General features: G+C 37.0%; 6 protein-coding genes across 8 annotated transcripts; 5 read left to right on the forward strand and 1 right to left on the reverse strand.

Annotated features, from left to right (window-relative positions):
* Nucleotides 1–558: 558 nt before the first annotated feature.
* On the reverse strand, nt 559–2,568 carry LOC125208074 (putative F-box protein At3g16210). 2 transcript variants are annotated; one of them, XM_048107627.1, is made up of 2 exons: nt 2,382–2,568; nt 559–1,982 (listed from the first exon to the last, which is right to left on the reverse strand). In XM_048107627.1, exon 2 carries the CDS (start codon nt 1,956–1,958, stop codon nt 657–659), a length of 1,302 nt encoding a protein of 433 aa, XP_047963584.1. In that variant the 5' UTR covers nt 1,959–1,982; nt 2,382–2,568; the 3' UTR covers nt 559–656. The 2 variants fall into 2 exon arrangements, with proteins under 2 accessions (XP_047963584.1, XP_047963583.1); XM_048107626.1 differs by having other exon boundaries at nt 559–1,964; nt 2,382–2,567.
* A 641-nt stretch (nt 2,569–3,209) lies between these two features.
* Nucleotides 3,210–6,311, forward strand: LOC125206221 (neutral ceramidase 2-like). Its single transcript, XM_048105507.1, has 9 exons — nt 3,210–3,508; nt 3,852–4,060; nt 4,129–4,434; nt 4,520–4,754; nt 4,822–5,080; nt 5,152–5,277; nt 5,355–5,418; nt 5,494–5,663; nt 5,748–6,311. Exons 1-9 carry the CDS (start codon nt 3,210–3,212, stop codon nt 6,309–6,311), a joined length of 2,232 nt encoding a protein of 743 aa, XP_047961464.1.
* Nucleotides 6,312–7,641: 1,330 nt separating this feature from the next.
* LOC125203258 (phosphatidate phosphatase PAH1-like) lies at nt 7,642–11,557 on the forward strand. The gene is made up of 9 exons (XM_048101565.1): nt 7,642–8,884; nt 8,953–9,539; nt 9,660–9,733; nt 9,950–10,034; nt 10,344–10,430; nt 10,696–10,768; nt 10,879–11,051; nt 11,125–11,223; nt 11,289–11,557. Exons 1-9 carry the CDS (start codon nt 7,642–7,644, stop codon nt 11,346–11,348), a joined length of 2,481 nt encoding a protein of 826 aa, XP_047957522.1. The 3' UTR covers nt 11,349–11,557.
* A 1,704-nt stretch (nt 11,558–13,261) lies between these two features.
* LOC125208346 (paramyosin-like) lies at nt 13,262–19,765 on the forward strand. Of its 2 annotated transcripts, XM_048107937.1 has the most exons (18): nt 13,262–13,456; nt 13,860–14,033; nt 14,292–14,387; nt 14,613–14,665; nt 14,817–14,913; nt 15,019–15,092; nt 15,686–15,782; nt 16,212–16,325; nt 16,523–16,599; nt 16,855–16,921; nt 17,422–17,487; nt 17,988–18,095; nt 18,200–18,330; nt 18,438–18,504; nt 18,579–18,628; nt 18,704–18,794; nt 18,908–18,978; nt 19,050–19,765. In XM_048107937.1, exons 1-18 carry the CDS (start codon nt 13,319–13,321, stop codon nt 19,498–19,500), a joined length of 2,022 nt encoding a protein of 673 aa, XP_047963894.1. In that variant the 5' UTR covers nt 13,262–13,318; the 3' UTR covers nt 19,501–19,765. The 2 variants fall into 2 exon arrangements, with proteins under 2 accessions (XP_047963894.1, XP_047963895.1); XM_048107938.1 differs by lacking the exon at nt 13,262–13,456 and having other exon boundaries at nt 13,875–14,033; nt 14,564–14,665.
* Nucleotides 19,766–21,819: 2,054 nt separating this feature from the next.
* Nucleotides 21,820–22,531, forward strand: LOC125206222. Its single transcript, XM_048105508.1, has 2 exons — nt 21,820–21,925; nt 22,113–22,531. The coding sequence occupies exons 1-2, from the start codon at nt 21,820–21,822 to the stop codon at nt 22,529–22,531; spliced, it is 525 nt and encodes a 174-aa protein (XP_047961465.1).
* Nucleotides 22,532–24,464: 1,933 nt separating this feature from the next.
* LOC125208242 (probable membrane-associated kinase regulator 3) lies at nt 24,465–25,246 on the forward strand. Its single transcript, XM_048107824.1, has one exon. The coding sequence runs from the start codon at nt 24,513–24,515 to the stop codon at nt 25,143–25,145; it is 633 nt and encodes a 210-aa protein (XP_047963781.1). The 5' UTR covers nt 24,465–24,512; the 3' UTR covers nt 25,146–25,246.
* The last annotated feature ends 482 nt before the right edge of the window (nt 25,247–25,728 follow it).

A 25,728-nucleotide genomic window follows, 5' to 3' on the forward strand; every position in this document is an offset into this window, starting at 1 on the left:
TTAAAATTTTAAAATTATACTGTATCATTTAAATAAAGAAGAATATATAATCAAAATAAAATTTATGTGCAAATTTTTACATAATCATTTTAAATTACAAAAATAAAGCATTACTATATAAAAATGAAAACGATCTTCATTCCATCAAAATGTAATCTAAAGACAAAAATCACAAATATCTCAATTTACAATATCTCTTAAAAGTATTACTTTTTCAAGATATTAAACAGTTCAATATAATTTTAAAAAAATATTTTCTAAAACAACCAAAAATTACTATTTAGAAAAAGGGGTTAAAATTATAATAACTTTTATTTGGCGGGATATTTAGTTTTGGGGAAATTTTTTTTTCAAAAAAACTCAAAATTCATGTATGTACATTCAAAAATGAAATTTAAAAGAAAAATCATAAAATGCTGAAAGTTCGTGTATTTCTATACAAATAACCCTAAAAACAAAAAATGAAAGATTCAAGAAATAACAAATTACAGGATGCAATCTTTTTTGTTACATAAGCTATTAAAAATGAACTGATTAAGAATAAAAAACGAAAAATCATAAGCTATTAATAATGAACTGATTAAAGAAGGATGCAAAATGAAATAGTAACAAATTACACGATGAACTAAAACTACATAAGTACAACCTATTTATATCTAATAAAAATTCAACGGCTGGACATTATGAAACCCCATGGTGACGAGCGAAATTAGACTTGGGGTATAAACACCAATGTTGGAAGAATGACGTTGTTTAGAACCATATGTCACAACAGCTCCAGTGTTTTTGGGATTGATATAAAATAGTCGATCATGAGATGCGTCCAAAGTACCAGAACCTGCTATCGCTAACAATAAGTCACCATTTGTCAAAACTTCGACCACGTCCATACTTAAATATTTTTTGAGTAAGTCAAAGCTATATTCCTTTATCCAAGAATTATCATCCCCATAGTTGTTCATCTTCCAAATAATGACATGATACCAATCTAAAACAACGTATAAACATAGCCGACCCTCCAAAATACATACCCACCTGTTGCCATATCTTTCGGCAATATAATCACAAGGAACTGAAATTCTAGTAAAGAGCTCAGTTTCCAAATCAAAGCAACAAACAAAGTAATCTTCTTCCGAATCCAATGCCAACCAGTGAAGATTTCCATTCAAAAATGCAGCATCACCAAGATACAGTTGACCAATACCTAGTGCTGGCGCTGGTGGTGGTGCGATGGCTCTCCACAGTCCTGCACCTCTTCCTAGAGTGTATACATAACAACTATGGGAATCAATACACAAAATCTTATACTGGCCACTTGTTCTGCTCACTCCAAATCCAAAAAAGCTAGTAATTTTGTCCTTGGATAGAGGAGGGAGCTCGACATACTCACGAGTCATTGGATTGCATATAAATATAGTGTTAGGGGGTGGATCCCACACCGAAAGCAAACCATTAGCTGAAGCAATTTGAGCACACCAGTGAACACCAGATAATCGATGGTCAGAAGGCAAACCAAATCGGAAAAGTGGCTTTAAGGCCTCATCGCGGACAGTGTATCCCATTTCCATGTCCCGATGAACGAAAGTCAGGCCTGGTTTGGGGGTATATGACATCGCAAACTCATCCCCCTCCATTAGATGGCGCCATGATTTAAGAACACACTTGCACGTCATAACGCTCCTAATGGTGAGCCTTCCTAAGATCTCTAACGTAATCTCTTCTGGTGGATTTGCAAACACATCTTCCTTGGTTGTTAACAAAATATCTCTCTGCTTTCGTTCTTTTCTTACAGCTACACGCCTATCTTTCCGTTTCTGCTCTTTTATTACAGCTAAATGATCCTTTTTGGCAACATGTCGATTACTTGTTCTGAGTGCAGTAGGAGCACTTTTATTAATTATGCCACACTCAGACTCACATATAGCAGAATCCCCTTCCAAAAAGTTAGTGATCTTCATTAATACCTGAAAATAATACAGATGCTTATTTATATAGATGATTAATTCTTTTCTGAAAGGGATGCGATTGATTCTATCAAATGTACACAAGAAAAGAAAACATACATAGCAAGAAGCAAAGGATAAAAGTTAAGAGTCTTTGGCCGTATCAAAACAAGCATAGGGATAAAAAGAAAAAAATCAAATCTTGATTCATAATCAAAATAGAAAGGTTAAACAATTCGCTTGCCCTAATTCAGAGTAAAACAAAGCAGGCAACTGCTCATACTTGCATTCATCAAAACAAATATCCCAACATCTAACAGATTCAAATCACAAAAATCAAATCATTAACATCAAATTCGATAGATCTCAAATTTAATTAAGATTTCCAGCCACATTCAACCAAAAAAATCAAATTATTAACATCTCAAATTCAATTACCTTGTGTTCGGAACCGGAGAGAAACTGACGGGTCACCGGAGGGTTTCGAGCCACAACAAGAGATGCAGATGCGATGCGATGCGATGCGGTGCGGGAATAGCACAGCACACCATACCGTGCTTAAAACGCAGAAGACTTGGCATAACGTAGGTTAGGTTTTATTATCTCCATTTTCCCTTTCAACATTTTCGTTCTTTTTTTTTTTTTTTTTTCTCATTTTCCAATATTTTCTCTTTTGAAATTATCATTACATTACATATGATTAGCTAAGAGTTATTTTAGAATTAAGAAAATAAAATTAAAAACAAAAATAAAAAGACCATCCTACTATATGATCAACCAAATATTACTCTATCAGCCTCATACAATAGACCATTTAAGATTACCATGAGTTTTAACGTGTAATCAATAAAGTAAGAGAGAAGGAGAAAACATAGTTAAATTGTGTGGCGGATCATAGTGCTCATAAATAAAGTAAAAGAGACTGAGAAAAATATTATCGTAAATGGATAATAAATATAAACTATTTTTATGGGACTGAAAATGAATATAGAGAGTAGAAGTATTTTTCGAGAAAATACGAACTGAAATATTGGACGGCTATCTACTAACTAAAGTTATCAGCTACCGAAACACATTTGCCTCATTTTTAATCACAATATACATATATATATATATATATACACCAACACCCAAAATAAGTACCGGATAAAACTAAGGGTATATATTGTTGCGACAGCGAAATGCAACACTAAGAAATGGATTAAAATATTGTCTATATATATTAGTTGAATAAATGTTCAAAATGGACATACGAGAATCAACAGAATGTACAATCGCGGAGCTCTAAGTTTAGTCCTATTTATCAGCTGGTTGGTGTTTGTTAATGGAGACTACTTAATAGGTGTGGGGAGCCACGACATGACCGGCCCAGCAGCCGGAGTCAACATGATGGGTTATGCTAACATGGAGCAAGTCACCAGTGGCATACATTTCCGGCTCCGGGCACGGGCCTTCGTCGTTGCTGACACCGCCAAAGGTGGTGCTCGGATCGCCTTTGTTAATCTTGATGCTGGGATGGCTTCCCAACTTGTCACTATTAAAGTCCTTGAGAGACTAAAATCGAGGTATATATATATATACACGTGTATATAGTAGGAATGTCAAACTCTAAATATTGTACAAATTCCAAATTATGATCTGGCCCGTTAGATTATGTCAACAGGTGACAAAATAATAGTGTCAACGGTTGACGATGTGTTGACATCAAAATCTTGAAATTTTATAATATGTTGACATTGTGTTGACACTCTATTGACACTTGTGTTGAAGAGTTTGAAGTTTGTAACACGTAGGGTTTGCATTTTACCACTATCCATATAGTACTCGTATTTATATAGAGTTTGTATTTACTTGAGGTCAGAGCAAGTAGAACTAATTATGAGGACTTGTATGTGCATGGTACCAAAGATATGGAGAGTTGTACAATGAAGAAAATGTTGCGATAAGTGGCACTCACACTCATGCTGGTCCAGGAGGCTACCTGCAGTATGTGACATACTCGATAACTTCGCTCGGCTTCGTCCCCCAATCTTTCGACGCCCTTGTCACTGCAATCGAGCTTAGCATCGTCCAGGCTCACGACAATCTCAAGCCCGGTTCAATTTTAATCAACACGGGTAAAGAAAAAAAGAATTGACATGCCTATATATATTATGATTAACTATTAAAAATATAAAATCTGCAGGGAATGTGGAGAATGGTGGGATAAACAGGAGCCCGAGCGCGTACCTTTTCAACCCTCCAGAGGAAAGGAGTAGGTATCCAAGCAACGTCGACACACAAATGACTCTGTTGAAGTTTGTGGATAAAAGCAGCGGGAAAAGCACGGGCGCCTTCAGCTGGTTTGCGACGCATGGGACCTCCATGAGCAAGGACAATAAGCTCATCAGCGGCGACAATAAAGGCGCTGCTGCTAGATTCTTCGAGGACTGGTTCACTTCTACTACTACCAACCCTTCCTCTTCTTATCATAAAAGGATCAAGGCTTCATGTAAGTCGCCTGACCCGATCATTCCCCTGCTTGCACTTGCATCTCCTTCTTAATTCTTTTTGTCTCCTTTCTATTGGGATGAAAGTTGCATCGAGAATCAAGGCCACGGGAGGGCAGCCGTGCTCCAAGACAGCTAGCCAGAGTGCCAAGGTGAGGAAGAATGACGGGTCGCGATTTGTGGGGGCATTTTGTCAGTCGAACGTGGGAGATGTGAGCCCCAATGTGTTGGGAGCTTTTTGCTTGGACAGTGGAAAGCCCTGTGACTTTAATCACTCTTCTTGCCATGGCAATGATCTGCTCTGTGTTGGCCGCGGTCCAGGGTACTTTGCTACTAATTCCTTGTTTATAATATTGGAATATGAGAAACACTAAAACTTGTTGATGTAGATATCCAGATGAGATCTTGAGCACCAAGATGATCGGCGAGAGACAATTCCACAAGGCCGTGGATTTGTTCACGTCTGCTGATAAGGAAATCGCGGGGAAGATTGATTACAGGCAAACCTACTTGAATATCACAGATATAGAAGTTGTGTTGGAAAATAAGAAGGTGGTGAAAACTTGCCCTGCTGCACTAGGTCCCGGTTTTGCAGCCGGGACTACCGATGGCCCTGGAGTTTTCGGTTTTCAGCAAGGTGATACCGAGGTCAGTCAGACCCAGCTTTCTTGCAATCATACTTAGGTAGTACAAATTTGATGGCATGATTGTAATTGCAGATTAATGAATTCTGGAAGAAAGTGAGGGATGCTATTGGAGAACCTAGCCCATATCAAGTTGAATGCCAAAAGCCCAAAGCTGTCCTTCTTGACACAGGAGAAATGTTTTGGCCTTATGCTTGGGCGGTAATAAGTTACTTATATTATAAATTTATGAATTAATATGAAATGGGATGGGATCATAAATTGTTTGAATGTTGCAGCCAGCAGTTGTACCAATTCAAATTCTGAGATTGGGGAAATTGGTGATACTTTGTGTGCCAGGAGGTCTAGTCTAATCATTAACACTTGTTGATTTAGTTTCAAAATGTGGCTTTTGTTATTGAGGTTATTTGTTAGCAGAGTTCACAACAATGGCCGGCAGAAGACTGCGGGAGGCAGTGAAGGAGACACTGACGAGGTCGGGAGGAGGGGAATTCGACAACGCCACTCAGGTGGTTATAGCCGGCCTAACAAACACCTATTCCCAGTATGTAGCCACGTTTGAGGAGTACAAACAGCAGCGCTACGAGGTGACCCAGTATAACCAATCATTTCATTTCTCACTATGTACATATATTTGGAATTGAAAGGATGGCCCAATGTGAAAAAAACAGGCTGCATCAACGCTCTACGGCCCTCACACGCTATCCGCATACATCCAAGAATTCAAGAAGCTGGCCCAAGCACTGGCAGGAGGCGATAGCCACGTCGTAAAAGGTCCTTCGCCTCCTGATCTCTCCTCACTGCAGCTGAGCCTCTTGCAAGACCCCACCGGGGACTCTCCTCCGCCTGGGGTGAAATTTGGTGACATAAAACACGACACGAAAAGTGGGCCCTTCAAGGCTGGGGATAGGCTTAACGCTACGTTTTGGAGCGCAAACCCGAGATATGATCTGCTGACAGAAGGCACGTTTGCGGTGGTGGAGATGCAGCAGCAGGGTGATAAATGGATACCTGTTTATGACGATGATGATTTCTGCGTTTTCTTCAAGTGGAATGGTCCGTTGTATAGTTCGAATAGCACGTATGGGCTTGCCACGGTCGAGTGGGAGGTGCCGCAAGAGGCGAGCCTAGGGGTGTATCGGTTGAGACATTACGGATCGTTCAAGACTACTAAAGAATCCCCAGTGAAGTATTTCACAGGAGCTTCTTCTGGATTCAATGTTGTCGTGAATTAGTTTTAGTATGTGATGAATAAATTACTTGCACCAAACTAGGGACTGCGGACTATAATAAATATTTTGAATGCATAATATGTGATCAAATCTATGGACCGTTAATGATATTAGTGCAATGTGCTCTTGAAAATAAAATGGCGACAATGCGCGCATTCCTCCTTCACGGGGCTGTTAGCCTGTTACGATTTCTCGTCGAACCATACCGATGATTTCGATCTGGAACCGACGATTTTTAAATCGTTGGCATTACTAACCAGCTGCTAGTTCCTATTCCGAAATTTTGCAGAATTGAAATTAAATTTCAAATGGATCTTGTTTTGGAACAAAAAAAATCTGTGATTTTTTACGATTTTCAATTAGTATTTTTATTTTTTATTTGAAAACATATTTTGTTAGTAAGATTATAAGTTTGAGCTTAAACTAAGACGATTTTCAATATAAACGGTGGTTTTTGCAGATTTTGTTAATAATCAATCCCGAGCTGAACCGTCGACTCTCATTAAAATTGGCATCACGTATTGCTAGCCACATGGCGACGATGATAAATATGGTCATATAAAATTACTAGTACTATAGTATAATATTGGGAAAGTGACCACGAAGGGTAAATTGGAAAATTATGTTTTTGTCTTGTTAATTTGTCATAAACATCTAATAATATCCTTAGTCCAAATTTCGATGCTATTCTTGAAAGAAGATGGAATTTGATATTGTTCGGAATTGGGTGATTCTATACAGCCAAATTATAAAATGGAAGATAATTCAAGAAAACTGCGAGCGAGAATGAAGCTTATATTCTAAATCTTGAGACGATTTTACATTCACATTTTGGAGCTGTCAAATATATTTGACAGATCTATTGATTTATGCCGAAGCTCTGCAATTTTCACGCACATGTAATTTCCGATCATACATTTATATTATTCTTGTTCCCTTAAAAAATATTTGAATCTAATGTTGGTGGTTTTGTTTGTTCAGAAAAAATTCTATGCATGTGCAAGTTTCTGCAAAATTCTTGCATGCGTAAGTTTCTACAACACATATTTCATGATTTTTTTTTAAATATTTGATTTTATGCTGGTTGATGGGTTATTTAACAAAAATTTATGCACAAACTCATATTCTTATGGGTTTTCCTTGCAATTATTCACATGATGATTTAATTATCTATTTTGTTGATACATAACAGAGATGGTGCACGGCCTGGATTTCGAGTGGTGTGGTGTGGATTGTGGCTTAAGAGAGATTGATGTAGTTGTGCAATAGATACATTTTGTTTATTTTTTCCTTTTAAAAAGTTTGGGGGAGCTTATTTATATACATATTAGATATGGATGTGGTTGGTAGAGTTAGCAGCATCCTTACTCAAGGCATGTACTCTGTAGCCACGCCATTTCATCCGTTTGGTGGGGCTGTCGACATAATTGTGGTTAAGCAACAAGATGGGACGTTTAGGAGTACGCCTTGGTACGTACGATTTGGGAAATTTCAGGGTGTTCTCAAGGGCGCGGAGAAGATAGTACAAGTTGAGGTTAATGGTGCTGAAGCTGATTTTCATATGTATCTTGATAACTCGGGCGAAGCATACTTTGTTAGGGAAGTTGATGAAGGTTTGAAGGACTTGGACAATCTCGAAGGTGGTGGTGTATGCAGTAACCATTACAGTAGTTTTAATGACGGTGTAGGTGAATTTAGTGGCCAAGATAATGACATGGAAGACGCACACCTAAATGTTCGAGCGGAAAAGCTAAGGAGAGTTGACTCTGATGCTGCTGCATACGTGTTCTATGAGTTTTCAGATGAACACTCATCTGTGGAGGGTTCACCTAAAATTTCTGAATATAGTCCAAATAGATATGACACTTTAGATAGCGTGGAGCATGCACTAGAATCACAAGAGTCAAATTCCGAGGTAGTTTTGGTGAGCGTGGATGGCCATATATTGACTGCGCCCATATCATCATCCGAGAAGACGGGTGAAAATTTGCAACTAAGCACACCCCAATTCCACCTTGGTCCTGGTGGTGGGACTGAGGAGTACAATTCAGGTGAAGGTAATTGGGCTTCTGATAGCTTGTCTGATATCCATAGAGTTGGAGACACAAGTGAGACAAACAGTTTGTCTTTCAAACACCATCAAGCACCCTATGAAGGAGATGCGGAGCATATGCAAAGTAGTCCTGATAACAACAACTCAATTGATATGAAGAGGAAGGATACCTTTAAAAGTTGCTTGGAGCTCTCACAATTGGCCATCGACTCCAATCAAGAAAATACATGCTCGTCGATTAAGATTGATGAGACTACTGGATGTCCAATCAACAGCTCTCCTCCAGATTCGCATGTGGAAGCAACAACTCAAGGAAAATATGGTTCTGGTATGGATCACGATGATCGGTTGTTTGTTCAAATTCCTAGCAACAATCAGGGATCACATGAGCAAGTGGATGTGAAAAAAAATCAGAGGGACATGGAAGAAGATCATGCTCCTGAAGTTGAATCTTGTAAAGGCAAACTTGTTAGAATAAGTAGAGAAGCTCCGGTGGAATTCCCTAGATTAGATGCCACTACAGGTGAGACATGGTTTAGCATTTTATGTTGAGCTTATGAGTATTTGATTGCATTTTCTGTTTGCTGACAGCGTTGGAGATATCTCTATGTGGAAACTTGCTTCATGCTGGAATGGGATCGCGTGCTGCAGACAACGTCTTTGATGCGAACCTCATATCACCCGAGGAATTTAAAGCTTCTGGAGAATTTATCATAAAGAATCAAAACTTAATTGTTAGAATACAAGGGAAGTACTTGCCCTGGCGCAAAGCTGTACATGTTGTTCTTGGTATAGCAGCTTTTGATTTGGAGTTACCGGTAAACCCGAATGATGTAATACCTGTGGAGTTAGGGATGACAGATGGAGAAGATGATGATAACGGAATGCCTTTGACTCCATCGCGCAGATGGAGGCTTTGGCCAATCCCATTTAGAAAGGTTAAGACACTTGAGCATACTAGTAGTATGTCATCTGATGAAGCTTATCTGGATTCCGAGGCTGTCTCACCCAGCCATTCTACATCATCAACATCCGCATGTCCAGGATCCGAGTCTCCTCGCAAGCAAATTATAAGAACCAATGTCCCTAACACTGATCAAATCGAATCTTTAAATCTTAAAGAGGGACAAAATATGGTGAATTTTGTTTTCTCGACTAGAGTCCTCGGACCCCAAAAGGTTAGGAATTTATAATTGCACAGACATACTCCTATGTGTGTTGATAAAAAATACTAGTACTAGTTATTTGGAGTGGAACCGAACCCTTTGATTGTGATAAACGCACTTTACAATGCGCAGGTTGAAGCTCATATATACTTATGGAAGTGGAATACACGCATTGTAATTTCAGATGTTGACGGGACAATTACCAAGTGAGTTTTTATCAATCAATTTTAGATTTCCATTGAAAAATATTGCTTGATTAGTCTTTTTGGCAAGTTATCACAAATATTATGTCCAATTTCAAATGAATGGAATGGAATTGTTGGATCATGATTAGCTTTCCGTAACAAATGATTTGTATCGAAGTAGAACTAATGTTATCTATTTTTCTTCTTGTATCACTAAATGCGCATACCTATTTGTAGGTCTGATGTTCTTGGTCAGTTTATGCCTTTAGTAGGAAAAGACTGGACACATTCTGGGATAGCTCATCTTTTTTCTGCAATAAAGGTAATTCCTTTTTTATTTTGCTTTGAATGTAAAGATACCAAATTTAGGCATTATTCATGCCAGGAGACTTGAACTACTATAGTTTCTAAGTTTCTTAAAGACTTGAACTATTGTATAACTTAAGGCTAGAGGCTAGAGCATTCATTAGTTATAGTAAAGTTTGTGTTGATAATTATTCCTTTTGTTTCGGAGATTCCATGTTATACTATTACTTTGATCAACTTTCAGTAGGTATGGCATGAGAGACAGTCTCTACCCATGTGAATCAATTGTCTACTCTTGTTTGATTAACTGTTTCTTCTTCAACAGGAGAATGGATATCAGCTTCTATTTCTAAGCGCACGGGCAATTGTCCAATCGTACTTGACAAAAAGTTTTCTATTCAATCTCAAACAGGTTTCACTACTAAACATGAGCTAGTTTTCTTCCAAAGAATCACAACAAGTAATAAGAATAGAGTTGTACACTATAATAATTGTTGAATATCATCTTTGTTCATGTTTTCACTATGTTTTCTTTTATGTTACTCTTTCTTTGAGAAAATGTTTTATCATACATGGTACACACCCTATGACCTATTACTATCATGTAGTTTTAGATAAACAATCCTCTCTTTTTTTTATTAATCTTTCAAATATAAATTTGTCCATATCATTTGCAGGATGGCAAGAGCTTACCAACCGGACCTGTTGTTATTTCCCCTGATGGTTTATTTCCTTCATTATATCGGGAGGGTGATGACTTAACTTTTTTCCTATAAATTATGTAATTATTTTCAAGCTCTGGAGCAAGAAAATGCAATGCATCTTATGTTTGGTTGACAAAAGTATTTTATGGATTGCAGTGATAAGAAGAGCTCCCCATGAATTCAAAATCGCATGTTTAGAGGATATAAAGGCATTGTTTCCACCAGATTACAATCCATTTTATGCTGGATTTGGAAACCGAGACACAGATGAACTCAGTTACCGTAAGATTGGGATTGCAAAGGGAAAGATCTTCATCATCAATCCTAAGGTAGTCATGTCATCTATCCACAAATTCCATTAAATAGCAAGTTTATGAAAGCATGTTGTGTGCATTCTTACAGGGGGAGGTAGCCATCAATCATTGCATCGATCTCAAATCATACACTTCATTGCACACACTCGTGAACGATATGTTTCCCCCGACCTCAATGGTGGAGCAGGTATATATGCCGAATTCAGTTGTAATTTTGTTTCATGAATGTGACAATACTGTTTTTCTATGCAGGAAGACTATAACTCGTGGAATTACTGGAAGATGCCATTGTTCGACCTTGACAATATGTAGGTCGTATTTATGTTCGTGTCGTTGGTTTGCGCCTCTCGAAATTTTGTTCACGGTTTTTGGATTAGTGAGGAGTTGTGGATAGCAAATAACTGTAGGAAACTCATTATGTACCATAGAAATGAAACTCCGACCTAGGGAATTTGTAAGGCTCCATTTGGAGTGGGGAATTCGAAATTCATTTTATAAAGTTTCATTTTTGGTTTGTTCTAGTTTAAAAATGTTCGTAGCTGGAAATTCACTTAGTATATATCTTAAAGAGTTGTTTAAGATAAGGTTGCAAGAACTTTTATTTTCATTTTTATGTTACATACCATCCATTTAAAAACTAAAGAAGTTGTGAATTGTGATGACCAGAAAATCTTATTTTATTTTTTAATCATATAGAGACTTGAACCTCAAAATTAAATCAATTCAAGGATTAAATTTGATGTGATGAAATGAAGTGAAATTGTTCTACAACTTTTAATTTTTTTTTAAGGAGCTGTCAAATGACGTTACCGATTACAAAACAAACCAGGAGCAAGGTAGCACACTTACGAAATACTCCTATAAAGTACTTTGCATATTCCTTTTTGGTCATCCCACTATAAGGAGACATTTTCATTTATGAAAAAAAAATAACACTTTATGTCTTTCTCATCTTTTCTCCTACTTTTTCTTTCTGCCTTTTTACTCATTTTCACTTTATTCTCACTTCATTTAACCACTAAACATCACTACCTAAAAACTTGTGTCAATACTTACTCCATCCATACTTACTTTGTCCCATTGAAGATGTCCATATTTCTTTTTTTTTTTAGTTTGTTCCACTCAATATGTTCATTTTCTATAAATACCTCTCTCCTCATTAAAAATGTTCAATTACCTTTCTCTCTTTACTTATTCCATCTAACAACTTCTCCTATAATCTTGTGCCACTCTAGAACGTGTACATCTTGAGTGGAACGGAGGGATTACATGATACTTTCTCTTTCCCTCTATAGATGAGTCATATTCCTATTTTTTACTGTTCCATTGCAGTTGAGTCATTTCTTTTTTTGACAAAAGATAATGCATTTTTTTTCACTTAGAGCATCTCCAAGGAGGGAAGATATATAGAAAAAGTATATTATGTATTTATCTTCTTAAAAAGTGAAATATACTCTTAAAAAAAGTAACACATTCCAAAGACTAAAGGTATATAGAAAGGTAAATTATTTAAATAAAATAAAATAATGGTACAAAATGCATTAGAAAAAATATAAAGTGTGATACCTTCTCAAATACCTCTCCCATTGGAGAATGGTTTTTCATAAAAAGAAGACAAATATGATAGTTATTAGATTTTACTTCTTCATTGATAGAGAGGTAAAAATACCTCTTCAAAATGAGAAAAAGGTATAATACCTTCTCAAATACCTCTCCCCTTGAAGAATGATTTTTCATGGAAAAAAGGTAAATACATTAGTTATATTACTTTGCTTCTCTCCTTGAAGATGCTCTTATTTTACTATTTGTTTATGTATTCTCTCTTCATCTTTATACCTCTTTTTCTTTCCTACTTTATTCTTTTTACTTAACTCACTTGACACAATTTTTCATAATTTTCCGTGTTGAAAAAAAAATGACTAAGGCTAAAAAAAGGATGAAGGGAATATTTATTAGAAAAAAAAATGACTAAGGCTAAAAAAAGGATGAAGGGAATATTTATTAGGACCATAAAAATGTGACAATAGATAAAACACCCATTGTGTCACAGTAGGTGGTGAACGTATTTTGCGTTGTACGTGACAATCACGTGAGATCAACTGCCGAAGGGTATTAATGGGAAGACACAGAGAAAGAAGGCGCGAAACCAATGCTTTCCATAATGCTTACTCCTCTTTCTCAACAAATCTATCCCCTTTTCCGATTCAATTCTCTCTTTTTTTGCCTTCGCCGCGATTAATTGACACGAATAATAAAACACCAAATATACCGCATTTCGTACGATGTCGTGGCTGCGATTAGCGGTGAATAAGGCCGTCGAAGTCGGTGGCCAAAACAGCGTCAGCCGCGCCGTGCGAAGCTATGCTGACACCGTCGTCAATACCGCTGTTGGTGGTTCCAAGCTCTTCCTAGATGCCGCTGTATTATTCCCCAATCTTTCTACGTCAATGTTCTTTGCTAATTCGACGTGTGGATTTCTAATTAATCGTCTTAAATTTGTTAATCCTGTTCCCTCGCAGTTGATTGACAATATTGAAGAAAACCAGAGCTTAGAAGAATTTGTTGAATATTAGGATCCTTATTTGTGCAGTACAAAAAATACAAGTATTGTCATTTTAGATTGGTGGACTAATTAGATTTCTTTTATTATCGAATCTGACTTTATTTTGCCAAATCCCTCGAACTAAAGCTTGGTGATAGATTGGTATTCTATAAGTAATCATAATTAAATCAATGTGCATATGTTTGTTCCGTTAATTTGCTGGTGCTTTAGGATCAAAGGCATAGTTTTACATCATTCTCTTCAATTTGTTGGTGCTTTAGGGCCCTTGGAATTTCCAAAACTATAAGCTTGCAGTAAAACGACTGGAAGAAGTTTCTGATTCTTGTAAGGGAGCAGAAAGAGTTCAGTTATTAAGAAGATGGTTGGTTTCCTTGAAACAGATAGAGATACTTAATGAGGCTATCGACTCCGGCCATGGTCCAAAGCCAACTTTGGTATGTTTTTGGTATAACTTTCACCTTTTGCTCTATTTTTGAGATTTTTCAATTTTTATGGAAAGGGCTCCTTCTGAATTTTCACTTCTGGGAGCTTAAGAAATCTTGTTTCATGTAAAGTTTGAAGATCCATAGAGTCTGTTGATAGGCTCATCTCAGCCATTTTCTGTTTTCACAAGACATGGTCTGACCTGTATATGTCATAAGAAAATCCATTTAACATGGTCTATGTGGTCACTTGAATGTAGTTTTTCACAGGTTATGTATTATGATCCTGATCGTGGGGGAGAACCGATGGATTTCCGTGATGTGTTCCTTCAGAGTCAAGCACTTGAGGGCATTACACTGTCTTTTGTAAGTGCTAAAATTTCATTTTCATAATCATGAAAACGTATTGTTCTTCTTATTTTTCTTTTCCTGTTTCTCCTGTATATGGGTATCTGTCGAAGAGATATTTTTCATATTTCCTTGGTTTTTTTCATCTGCAAGTGTGTTAAGCCATATGGGTAATGATGTTTTCTCTGTAATAGCTGGACGCCAGTCAAGCTGTTTCTTTTGCTTCTTGTTTCTCTGACACAGATTCTCGAGGAACCCAATCAGGAGGAACTTTCTTTGCTTCAGGGGATATTCAGGTAACTTGAGAGTGTCTCACATGTAGGATAAAAATCAACCAATCACTTAGGAAAATCATGCGATTACTTTGCATACTTTATTTCCCGTGTTATAGAAGAAGAGTTAAAAAAAAAAGAAGCATGAGAACCTCCTCTCCCCTTCTGTTTTCAGGCTCACTCTAATGAGTGGAAAAGAAGCTCTTGATGTGACAGTGAACAGTGTACAAGATTTAGCTAAAGCCTTCTCGACCTACAATGAAGAAGTACTGGTATAAGTCGCATTATCATTGTTAAGTCATCCTTGTAATGGTGGAATATTGATAAATGTGGTGCTTTATTGGACATTATATTCATCTTTCTTTTTCTAATTCCAGGCAAAGAGGGCAGAGCTGCTTCAATTTGTACAAGATGCTATGGCTGGACTGAAAGTAAATGCTGAGATAGTAAGGTGGTCGGGGGTATACCTCCCACAGTTTCATTGATTAGCTTTTTAGCTATAGCACTATACTGTACAGGTAGGGCGAATATTAGGCATGTAACCCCAGACTGGTCACTCTGCAAAAATGTGAAACAAGTATTCTAATTATTGATTTCATTTTACTTTGAAAAGGTTAAGTGAATTTTGAAGACTTCCCCCATAGCAAATTAGACACCTTAAGAAGTTAAGCAACTACAATTCATCTTAAGGCTACTTTAACTCTATTCCATGAGTGCTTTCAACCACTTCAAACAATTTGTTTCTTCCATGATAAGAGATGAATCTATAAAACTACTGGCTATCAGAATTAAGAGAAATCAGTTTGTTGAGAGACCAGGGCTTCATTTACATGACTTTTTATTTCTTTTTTAATCATTCTCGGGGCTATCATCTGGATGCCACTTGTTTTTGTGACAAGTTAATGTACTCGGAGCTGTGAATGCCGCTTTCCATCTTCTTGACTAGAATAACTTCTATCTGCTTAAGATCTTTCTTTAGACCTTTGACTTTTAATATGAAGTTACTATTTTAATTATTTCTTTGTATGTCTTCTTTGCTATCAGAATAGATTCTGAACTCTCAAGTATAAATAAAAGACTACAAAGTATGCAAATCGAGCCTAAACAGGAGGGCGGGATATCATCTAACATGTCACAGGAGGTATGGTGATTTTCCTTATCATCATTAAAGAAGGAATACAGTTATTTTAATTTTCAAGAATATCAATATTGCACATTTGTCTGGTGATTGAGCTATAGTTTAAGAAGATTATCCTAATGGATCATAGCTTAACAGCAGCTATAAATGTGACATATCTTTCAATTTAAACTGGTGATGTGCACACAGTGCAAACTCAGGTTTTGTGGGGGATCTATGCTTATATTAAAGAACTTTAGACACTTACTATCCCAATCTGTACCTAGAAATTCATTCACTGATATTCATTCCCCTCTCATTGGACCTAACAATGCTTACGCAAAAGAAAACAGACACCCTGAGCATATTTTTTCTTCAGATGGCTACTTGAGAATTGTTGTTTTTCAATTCATGAAATTTCTGAAGTTCAGTAATTTTTTTCTGTTCTTACAGCATCTGAATGAAGTGCTCGCACATGTGAGATTGTGTTCCCAATTGGTGGAGCTTCTATCGCGTAAGAAATTAATAATGCAAAATGGGGATTGTCTCGCAGCACACAAACAAAAGGTGCTTCTCATGATTCAAGATCTAATGAAATTACGATATCAGTCAATATAATAATGAGATGAACATGGCTCTAGTTTTAAGAGTTTGTTTGAAAATGAAGAGTTGTTTAAATTATGTCAATATATGTATAAATCATTTAAATCTGTATTTTCCCAGCCTTACTTTTCATCTTATGCATGCATTTGATTTTTGTGCAGGTTGACAAGCTAAAGGTATTGTCAGAATCTCTGGCAAGCTCTGCATCCCAAGCTGAAACGCGCATTTTAGATAATAGGTTCGTGTTTTTTACTGTCTATATCACTTGGACGTTTTTATCATTCGAGTGCAAACACATAGACAATATAATTCTCCAGAATATCAGAATCTTCATCTTTTTATTCTGCACAAAATCTTTAGGAATTTGCGGCAGTGTTATAATATAGTGATTGAAATATTGATTTTCAGCTAGCAGTGAAATGTAGCTCGCCTCCACATGGTAAAATCTCTGCAGAAAAATTGTTCTCTTATGCAATAATATGTTCATTAACAGATTACAAAAAGAAGAAGCTCTTAAATTCCGTCTCACTAAAGCTGATGAAGTACTCCAAATGGAGAAGGTAAAGTGTCTAGCAACAACTATTCGGTGGCTTGCAATATTATGATCATCAATTTCCTTTGTAAATGGATGTGAAGCTTCTTGTATGTTATTGATGCCTAGATGTTTTCTTGTGCTGTGCATAATCTTTATAAACATTCATTGCTTTTGTTTAGTTGTAAATATCCCTTATGACATTGATTTCTTTAATTTTTATTTGCATGCATTAAAACCTGTAATTGTATGATTCCTAAGCCTGTGATTTTCTCTATTCAATAGATTTTCCTCTTTCTCACTCATTCGTTTGTCAAACATTTTGCAATATTTTATATTGCGAAGATGAAATAATTGTTTCCCCATTTTCTCCAGATTTTTATGTTTTGTGAAGTGTTGATTGTGCATTTGTGATTGTCATCTGCTTACAATTAGGACAGTTGCACTTAAAAGATGTCATAAAATAATTTTTAAAAAAAGTTTATACCGTGAACATGTGACATGGTTAACTCAAAGGTTATTTCCCAGGATTTGCATAATGAAATTAAAGCTCTCCAGAAGAGAAAAGATGATCTTGAAGAAGAACTGAAACAGGTAATATTTAATATCCTTTCCCAATCCATCGTAGATGTTTTAAATTCCATATTTCGTCTTGGATATCGGTTTCTTATTCTAGGATGTGATGATTCCAGATATTCAAATAGTGTGTTAAAAATACCTTAATAACTAGAGAATGCTGTAGAACGAACAACACAACCTCGATATATTTTAGCTTTTCAATTTAATATTTAGTCTACTAACTAGATAATCAGAGATGCACCTGTAAGCTGGCAAAGTTGCATATGGATGTGAAAGAACTCTGAAGTGAAAAAGTGATAAGAAATAAAGAAAATTCTTAATGTTGAAGCAGACCGAGAGCTTAAATGTTCTGACTGAACCACTCTTTTGATCCTTCAGACTGATTTCCTTCTTTATAAACATTTATTAAATGAGAACATTTGAATCAGTACTCTCTGTCTGGATAATGAAGATTGTTAGTGAACATGTCTTTCCATCTTGAGCAATAGTTTTGCTCCTAATGAGTTCATATGTAGGTTACGGCCGCTTTGTCTACTGCCCATTTCCGCCTTCACAATGTCAAGGAAGAAAGAGATCAATTTGAAGGTGCTAGTAATCAGGTTGTGGAGCATTACAACGTGAGGGTGAGAGCTCTTCTGCAAGCTGGGATAATTCACAGGCTGAAACAATTGTTTCATTGTGAGATTATGGTGTATTGCATAACTTCTAAAGTGATGATACTACTCAGGATGACGAGCTTGCAATATGTATTGCTACATACAGAGCAGAAGCAAAAGTTTGCAACACCTTCATCAATTTTCTAGAAAGCACCTCGGCTTTCAAGTCAGCATGTCTTGTGAAAAAGAAAAAGCGGGTCAAGTAGGTTCTCTGCTTCTTCACTCGTCCTTTTTCCTGAAATATATCACTAGTTGTAATTGCTATCGCGTGCCAGTCTGACACTAAATATTTTCAACCTTTTGTGTTAGTGATGAGCTGGTAAGGCATGGAGAGTACTTTATGGATTGGGCTACAGGAATTTTAGAGGCAATCAAGGTATGCAACAGTTTGTTTTTAGGCAAATTTGGCTGATCAGATTCCCGGATATCTGAATAATCTTGGTTAATCAGGACGAGATGGAGCCGTGTCTTTCTTCATTCTACGAGATTGTGGACGAAATGTAAATGTATTCCCTTAATTAATTTGGAATATGATCTCAAGTAAAGCACATAACTAATATCCAGTTCTGCCACAGGTTAGATGAGGTAACAAGCAGTGAGGGTAAAAATGATGCAATCAGTTCAAGGAAAATGCTGCAGAAAAGATACCAGACTGTGGAAACCAAGGTAGGATGTATTGAAGAAGTAAGATATGCAGAGTTGCATCTATGGTGCAATAACGCACCTCATCTCTCATTTGCTGAATTTAAATCTCTTTTTGGTTCTTGCTCACCATGTAGATGAAACTTACATTCAGTGTAGTGGATCGCATTAAGACACAGTATTCCATTAATCAAACCAAGGATTCAAGGTGAATCAATGTCTTATCATTTATATGTGCAAAGGTGATCACCAAGGCATGACATGACTCATTCTTACCAGAATAAGTGATGGAAAACTGAAACAAGTGTTGGATGCACTTGCCAAGATGAAACGTGAATTTGAGTCCATCGAGAGGCCAACTTTACTACCAGAGACGCCTCTAAGGGCGCGGATTCCAGGACTTCCTTTCCTGTCAAGACAGTTGTCGAAAGTTGAATACAGCCTTAAATCAGAAAATGAGAACGAGGCGCAAAGAGGGTTGCTGCCATTTCCTTTCAGACCAATTGTTTCTATTCCTTTGGTTCATAGTCTGTCGACCAGAGTCCCGAAGATGAGAAAGGTAGAGCATCTAGAGTCTTGTGGAGGTCACCGCAGTACTTCATCGGATGCAGAGGCACTACTGTCTAAGTTGAAGTGGGAGTTGGAGCTTGAGGATCATAGCAATATGGAGGGGGTTATTGAGTGGGAGTCTGATGAAAACTTTGACAAAGAATCAAGAAAGAGTATATAATAATCATGCAGCCCAATAATCTTAATCTCCCCAAGCTTCAAGGTTGGATGATTCCACTTCAAAGGCCATGTTTTCTTCCTATGAAATTTCACCAAAAAAAACGAGGTTGAAATTTGAGTGCAACATTTTTTTCATGAGAATGTGATATCTCATCTGTTCTTTTATTATTTTAGTTTTGGCTTTTAAGAATTACTCCATATTTGTACATATTGAGGGGAGTTGTGACAATCACATTTGTTTCTTGCATTTAATTATGTATGGTGACAGGAGGTGTAATTTATTTGGACATCTGTACCAATATATTTCTGCATCTATTGAAACGGAAAAAGGAAGAGTGTTCAAACCTCAATAGTATGCAACACTGGTTTTCAACCCACCATCTTATTTTATTAGCTCTCGTGTCTGTCTCGAAAATCATATATTATTTGCATCCTATTCCCATGTATCTCCCAATAAAGTTAAATACTCCATATTAGACTTTTGAGAAATTTTATGCTATTTCGTCTTAGAGAATAACACTGTGGATATCAATATTGATAAAAGTCATGTTCTTTTTGAAATTTGAATTCCATATAATACTTATGTGATATTAAATTCGAAACATCAAAACTACCGTCGAGGCCAACACTAACTTCACAATAGAATCATTGAAAACTACTTTTACTATAATACTTATGTGAATTTCAGCGAATTATTGGTGAATTTTTGTGTGGAATCTATATCTACACTGCCAAAAGGGAGAATTGGATGGAAAGTCAATATTGCCCCTTCTAGAGGGAAAATATAAAGCTATTTTGGAATGAAAATCATTGGATAGAAAATTAGTTCAATTAAATGATAGCTTCTCAATCAAGATTTGGAACAATTATAATATTATGTAGTTTTAAAATTAAATTTATTTTAATACAATAATTGATTTATTAAATATTTTTTATAATCCTTTAGATATTAAAATTATCGTATGCAATATTAAAACTAAATTTATTATTTAGATTTAATATTAAAGATATATAGTATGTAAATATATTTACATTTAAATGTAGTGTACATAATTACGGAATAAGATGATATTATATATATTTAAAATTAAATCTAACTTATAAAGTTTGTATAACTTCTTAATATAAATAGTAGTGTAAATTGTTACATTATTCAAAACAACCAAGATGCATAAAATATTATCGTTATTTTAAGTGATAATATACTTTATATACGTATACGTGCCAAGAAGTAAGAAATTTATTCTTTCTAATATTAAAAATTCATTTAGTCTTTGGCCATGTATATCAAGTTATGCTATGGTATGAAGTTAAACAGAAGAAACGAATAATCAACTAAAGTTTGATTATTGGATAATACAAATTTTTTAACTTGACTTCTCAAAGAAATTTTAAATTTTTAAGATTTAAATTATTCATATATTTAATGTGGATATGTTTAATATTCCAGAAATTTTTCAATTAATTTTTTTAATTAAGCTATTAAATTTTAATTTACCTTTTATTTGGATTAATGACTACCATAGCACTATCAATAAATATTTTTACTCACACATATTTTCTTTATTTGTATATTTTATTCTAATTAAGTCATATTATTTTAACATAGTTACACATCTTTTTTTTTTTGTCATTAATTTTTATTGTTTTTACTCCATTTAAATTATAAATTAAAATTGTATAGATATTTCATTCATTAAGGAGTAGTAAATTCTTCATTTAGAGTTAGACAAGATAAATATATTTCTGTTTTTTTAAATTTTAACATTGATTAGAATTTATATTTTCTTTATATTTATTATATTTTGTATTCATTATTTGAAACGCTTATATTTTGTGCATAGCACATGTGTTAAGGGCATCCGCATCGCAGAAGCGATGCTGTCTCGGTCTCGTCTCAACGAGACAAGACAAGACAGCATCGAGACAGCGTTTCGACGCTGGTCTCGTCTCGACGAGACGAGACATCTCGTCGCGCGACGCGTGCCGCGAGGCCGGCCGCGAGCTGGCGAGACGACGCGCGCGCCCCACGTGGTGCGCGGATGGCGTGACTCCCACTCGCCGGCCCGCGAGTGGGCGTCGGAATTATGACGTAATAATTTTTTTTTTAAATTCGAAAAATTCCAATTTAATAAAAAAAAAATTTAACGGTCAAATGACCGTTGCATCAAACGGTCGAATTTTTATTTATTTTTTCTTTTCTTTTATTATTCTATAAATACTCCATACTCTATTCAACATTTTACACACACAAACACCACTCTCATTCCTCTTCCATTCACTACACTCATCTATTCTTTTCTCTCCAATTGTTGAAAAAATGTCCGGCGATGGAAACTCCAGCGGCGGCGGCTCCGGCAGGCGGCGCTCCGGCGGGCTCGACTTGAACTCGTTCGACGATTGGGCGAGCATGTACAACTTTTTGGGTACTCCCGGTTCGTCGCCGGGCACCCAAGCCTCGACCACTCCGCCGGTGTACCAAACACCACATTTTGATGTGGATGCATACTATCGTCCCTCGCCCCCCCTAGAGGTACGGGCAATCACCGGGATTATCCCAAATTTCAGAGAATTTTTTGCCGTCTGAACGCACTTTGCCCGACTGGCCAATAGGTGGAGGCTTCGGCTCCGGCAGGATCGGCGTCAATGCCGAGGAGGAAGAGGGCGACCACGAGGTTGTGGTGGACGGCGGCCGTCATCCATACAGCCAAAACGAGACGTTGGCTCTGTACGACACTTGGATCAGCGTCTCGTACGATCCTGTCGTCGGAAATCAACAAACCAACAAGTGTTTTTGGAAAAAAGTCACCGAAGTTTACAACGCACGAAGGCCGAAGAACACCTTTGCCCGCAACGTGAAGATGCTCCGCAGTCATTACCGATGCGACAAAGATGTCAAAATTTTTTGCGCGATATTCAAGGCAGAAGAGGAGAATTATCAAAGCGGAGCCAGTGGAGCCGACATTCTGAGAGCGGCGTTGCAGGTCTTCAAAGACGACGTCTATAAAGATTTCAAGTTTGTCGATGTTTGATCGCAAGTCCACCACCTTGAAAGGTGGGCTGGCGGTGTCGAGTCGGGCTCGAAACGCACGAAGTACACGGCGCGTGGCCACTACTCGTCTAGTGATGGCGGTGAAGGCAACACCTCACGTGAGGGCACGCCAACCGATACGCCAATCGATGATGCAGGGGGGTCTTCTTCTGGTGCACGACGTCGGCCGCAAGGGACCAAGGCGACGAAGGCAGCGAGAGCGAGGGGGAGAAGGATAGGGAGGGGGAGGGGCCGCGGCGAATCAAGCCAGACGAGCTCGAGCTCGGGCTCGGGCTCTGGCACGGGCACGCTACAACAACCTAATGTCCATGTACCTGGTCGCCACGATGGCTGACACTTCAAAAATGAATCCTCGCTAATTTGAAGCCCATATGGATGGAATTGAGCATCTGAGAGCTCAACTTAGTATTCGGGATCGATCTAACTTGGGTGCACCGCCGACTTCGGGGGATGATTCGCCGGCGGAGTAGTTTTTATAGTTTAATTTAGAGTATTTTAATTATGTATTTTTTTATTTTTTAGGATTTTAAATTATGTATTTTTTTATTTTTTAGGTTTTTAATTTGTAGTTTTTATTTTATTTAATGAAGTGTGTTTTTATTAATTGAATTTGTTGGAATTAAAAATAAAAAATGAAATTGAATGAATAGTTAAGAGATGGTTAAGAGATTGAGGGATGCAAGTGTTGTCTCTTAGTTAAGAGATGGGCTGAAAAGTATAATGAAGCCCATAAATAATGTAAAGATGAGATGGTTAAGAGACGAATAAAAGACAGTGATGCATATAACCTAAAACTAGTATACAGTGATATTATACAGTTATACTCGGACATAGTAGTTCATATAATTACGGTTACATTTGAAGGCCAATAGAAATGGGCCACATTAGAAAAAGAGGTCAGAGTATTCCCTTTTTAAATATGTCAGATGACATGTGAATAATCTGATGTACTACAGTCAGACCCCTATTTTCCTTCTTTTTACTTAAAAATATAAGGATGCTTTTCATTAGTGCAAGAAAAAAAAAATATTCACTCCGTCCCATGAAAGATGACCCATTTTTTGGGCGGCATGAGATTTTATGCAACTTTATTTTGTGTATTAATTGTAGAGAGTAAAGTAAGAGATAGGGAATAAAGTAGAGATAAAAGAGTTTTCATTTTAAGTAATGAGTCATCTTGATTGGGACAAACCAAAAAGGAAAATGGGTCATCTTTAATGGGACGGAGGAAGTACTAGAAAACAAAGTAAACCTTCTTCTCATAGATCATGACAAAGACTTAATTAGTGTATGGAAGTCATAGTCACTGAGTCATACGCGATTATCACAAAACTCCCAAAGACACAAAACAAAAAAAAGCAATGCATATAAATTATTTAATTTGAATTTTGAACTATGTTAAGACAAGAGAAAGACACTGAACCCAAGGGTAGTTGTATTGGAAAAAGAATATAATCATCATTTGATCGATCAATTAAAATAAAGGAAGATGCCCATGTTTTGACCATAGTCAGCTCTCAGATCTATAACTTATACACAAAAAATAGTTTCGAGGAATGAGAATGGGCAGCTGAAATTTTTGTAGCAGACTAAGTTGTATGATGCCGCAGTAGACACTGCTATTCAAATTAATTCATAAATTATAATACTACTATACTATAGTACTAAGTTACTAACTTAACCCCAAAACAAAACCTGTTCAATTTTTGGGTGCTCAATTTGCTGTGCTTGAGAGAAGTCTTTAATACGTGTAATTATTTATCTGACACTGTGTTTTATCCATTTTTGGAAGTATGTTAATTTGAAATTTGCCACTTCCAATCAAAAAAAAAAAAGAAAAGAAAAGAAAAAGAATATCTGAGATAATAAGGTATCATGAGAGAGTAGTTGGCATCATCCCTCCTTCCTTTAAAGGATGCTCTGTCTTCCCTTCCCAGTATGTTTTAGAAAGAGAGAGAGAGATGAAGAAAGAAGAGAGTGTTACAGCAAGTGAATATGAAGATGAAGATGATGAGTACATAGACATGGAGCTGAGCTCATCCTCAGACAGCAGAGAATTCGAGTTCCAAATGACCGGCGCCGCCACCCTCACTCAAACAGCCGACCACCTCTTCCACAAAGGCAGACTCCTCCCCCTCTACCTCCTTCCATTCACAGCCGCCGCCGATATCTCCCCATCCGAATCATGCCGAGCGAGCTGCGACCTCAGCTCCGACGACTTCTTCTTCGAATGGTCAAGCGACCTCATCAACCACAGCCACCACCACCACCACCCCACCAAAACCTCGTGGCCCAAGAAGATAAAAGCCTACCTCAAATCACTCTTCCTCAAATCCGCCAAGTCCCAAGAAAAAGAAAGAAACACCACTGCAATCGATGACGACACGGCGCAGCAGAGGAGGTCGTTTTCCAGCGCCATCAAGCGGCATTCGCCCGCAAAGTGTCTGTCGTCGTCTTCCTCGAATTCATCATCAGCATCCTCATCTTTCTCGCTCAACTCCAACGAACTGCGGAGGAGCAGCAGCGCCACTGAAGCCGAGGGCTCCATTGAAGCCGCCATAGCTTATTGCAAGAAATCTCAACACATTTCTTAACATTGTGCCTATATAGTTTACACCAGGATTTATGAATTTTACTGTACATCTATATTTTGTGCGATTATTATGGTTATATAATAAAGTTTCTTAATAAACTACTACTATCATCCAATTTTAAATGTTTTGTTACCCACCCGATTTGAGCTTCACACACACCAACGGGACTATGAAATGGCCTGCCAAGCCAAACCATTTCTCGTCCGTTCCACCAAGCCCATGTGCACCACACACAATCGTCTCACTCAACGTCAAATTTTGGTAGTTTTATTTTTATTTTAGTCTTTGTAGAAAATCAAAAATATAAATTTTCTTTTAGTTATTTCTCTATTTTACTATTACCGGGTTTTTCTATACTCCTCAAACAGTTCCTTTTGCATAGTTGCTTCCTACTTTTGTTTCAACTCTCATATTATTTTCAACTTTTTCTCTAAGAGCATCCACAGTGGGGCGGACTATTGTCCGTCACTGTAGCCATGCAGATGACTAATCCATCGTCCGCGCCCTATAGATCGTTCGCGGACGATCAGCATTCTACCATCTATCGTCTGCGGTACCGTCCGCCCCACTGCAGGCGACGCGA

Source organism: Salvia hispanica, chromosome 2 (genome assembly GCF_023119035.1).
Source record: "Salvia hispanica cultivar TCC Black 2014 chromosome 2, UniMelb_Shisp_WGS_1.0, whole genome shotgun sequence".
Lineage (NCBI taxonomy): Eukaryota > Viridiplantae > Streptophyta > Magnoliopsida > Lamiales > Lamiaceae > Salvia > Salvia hispanica.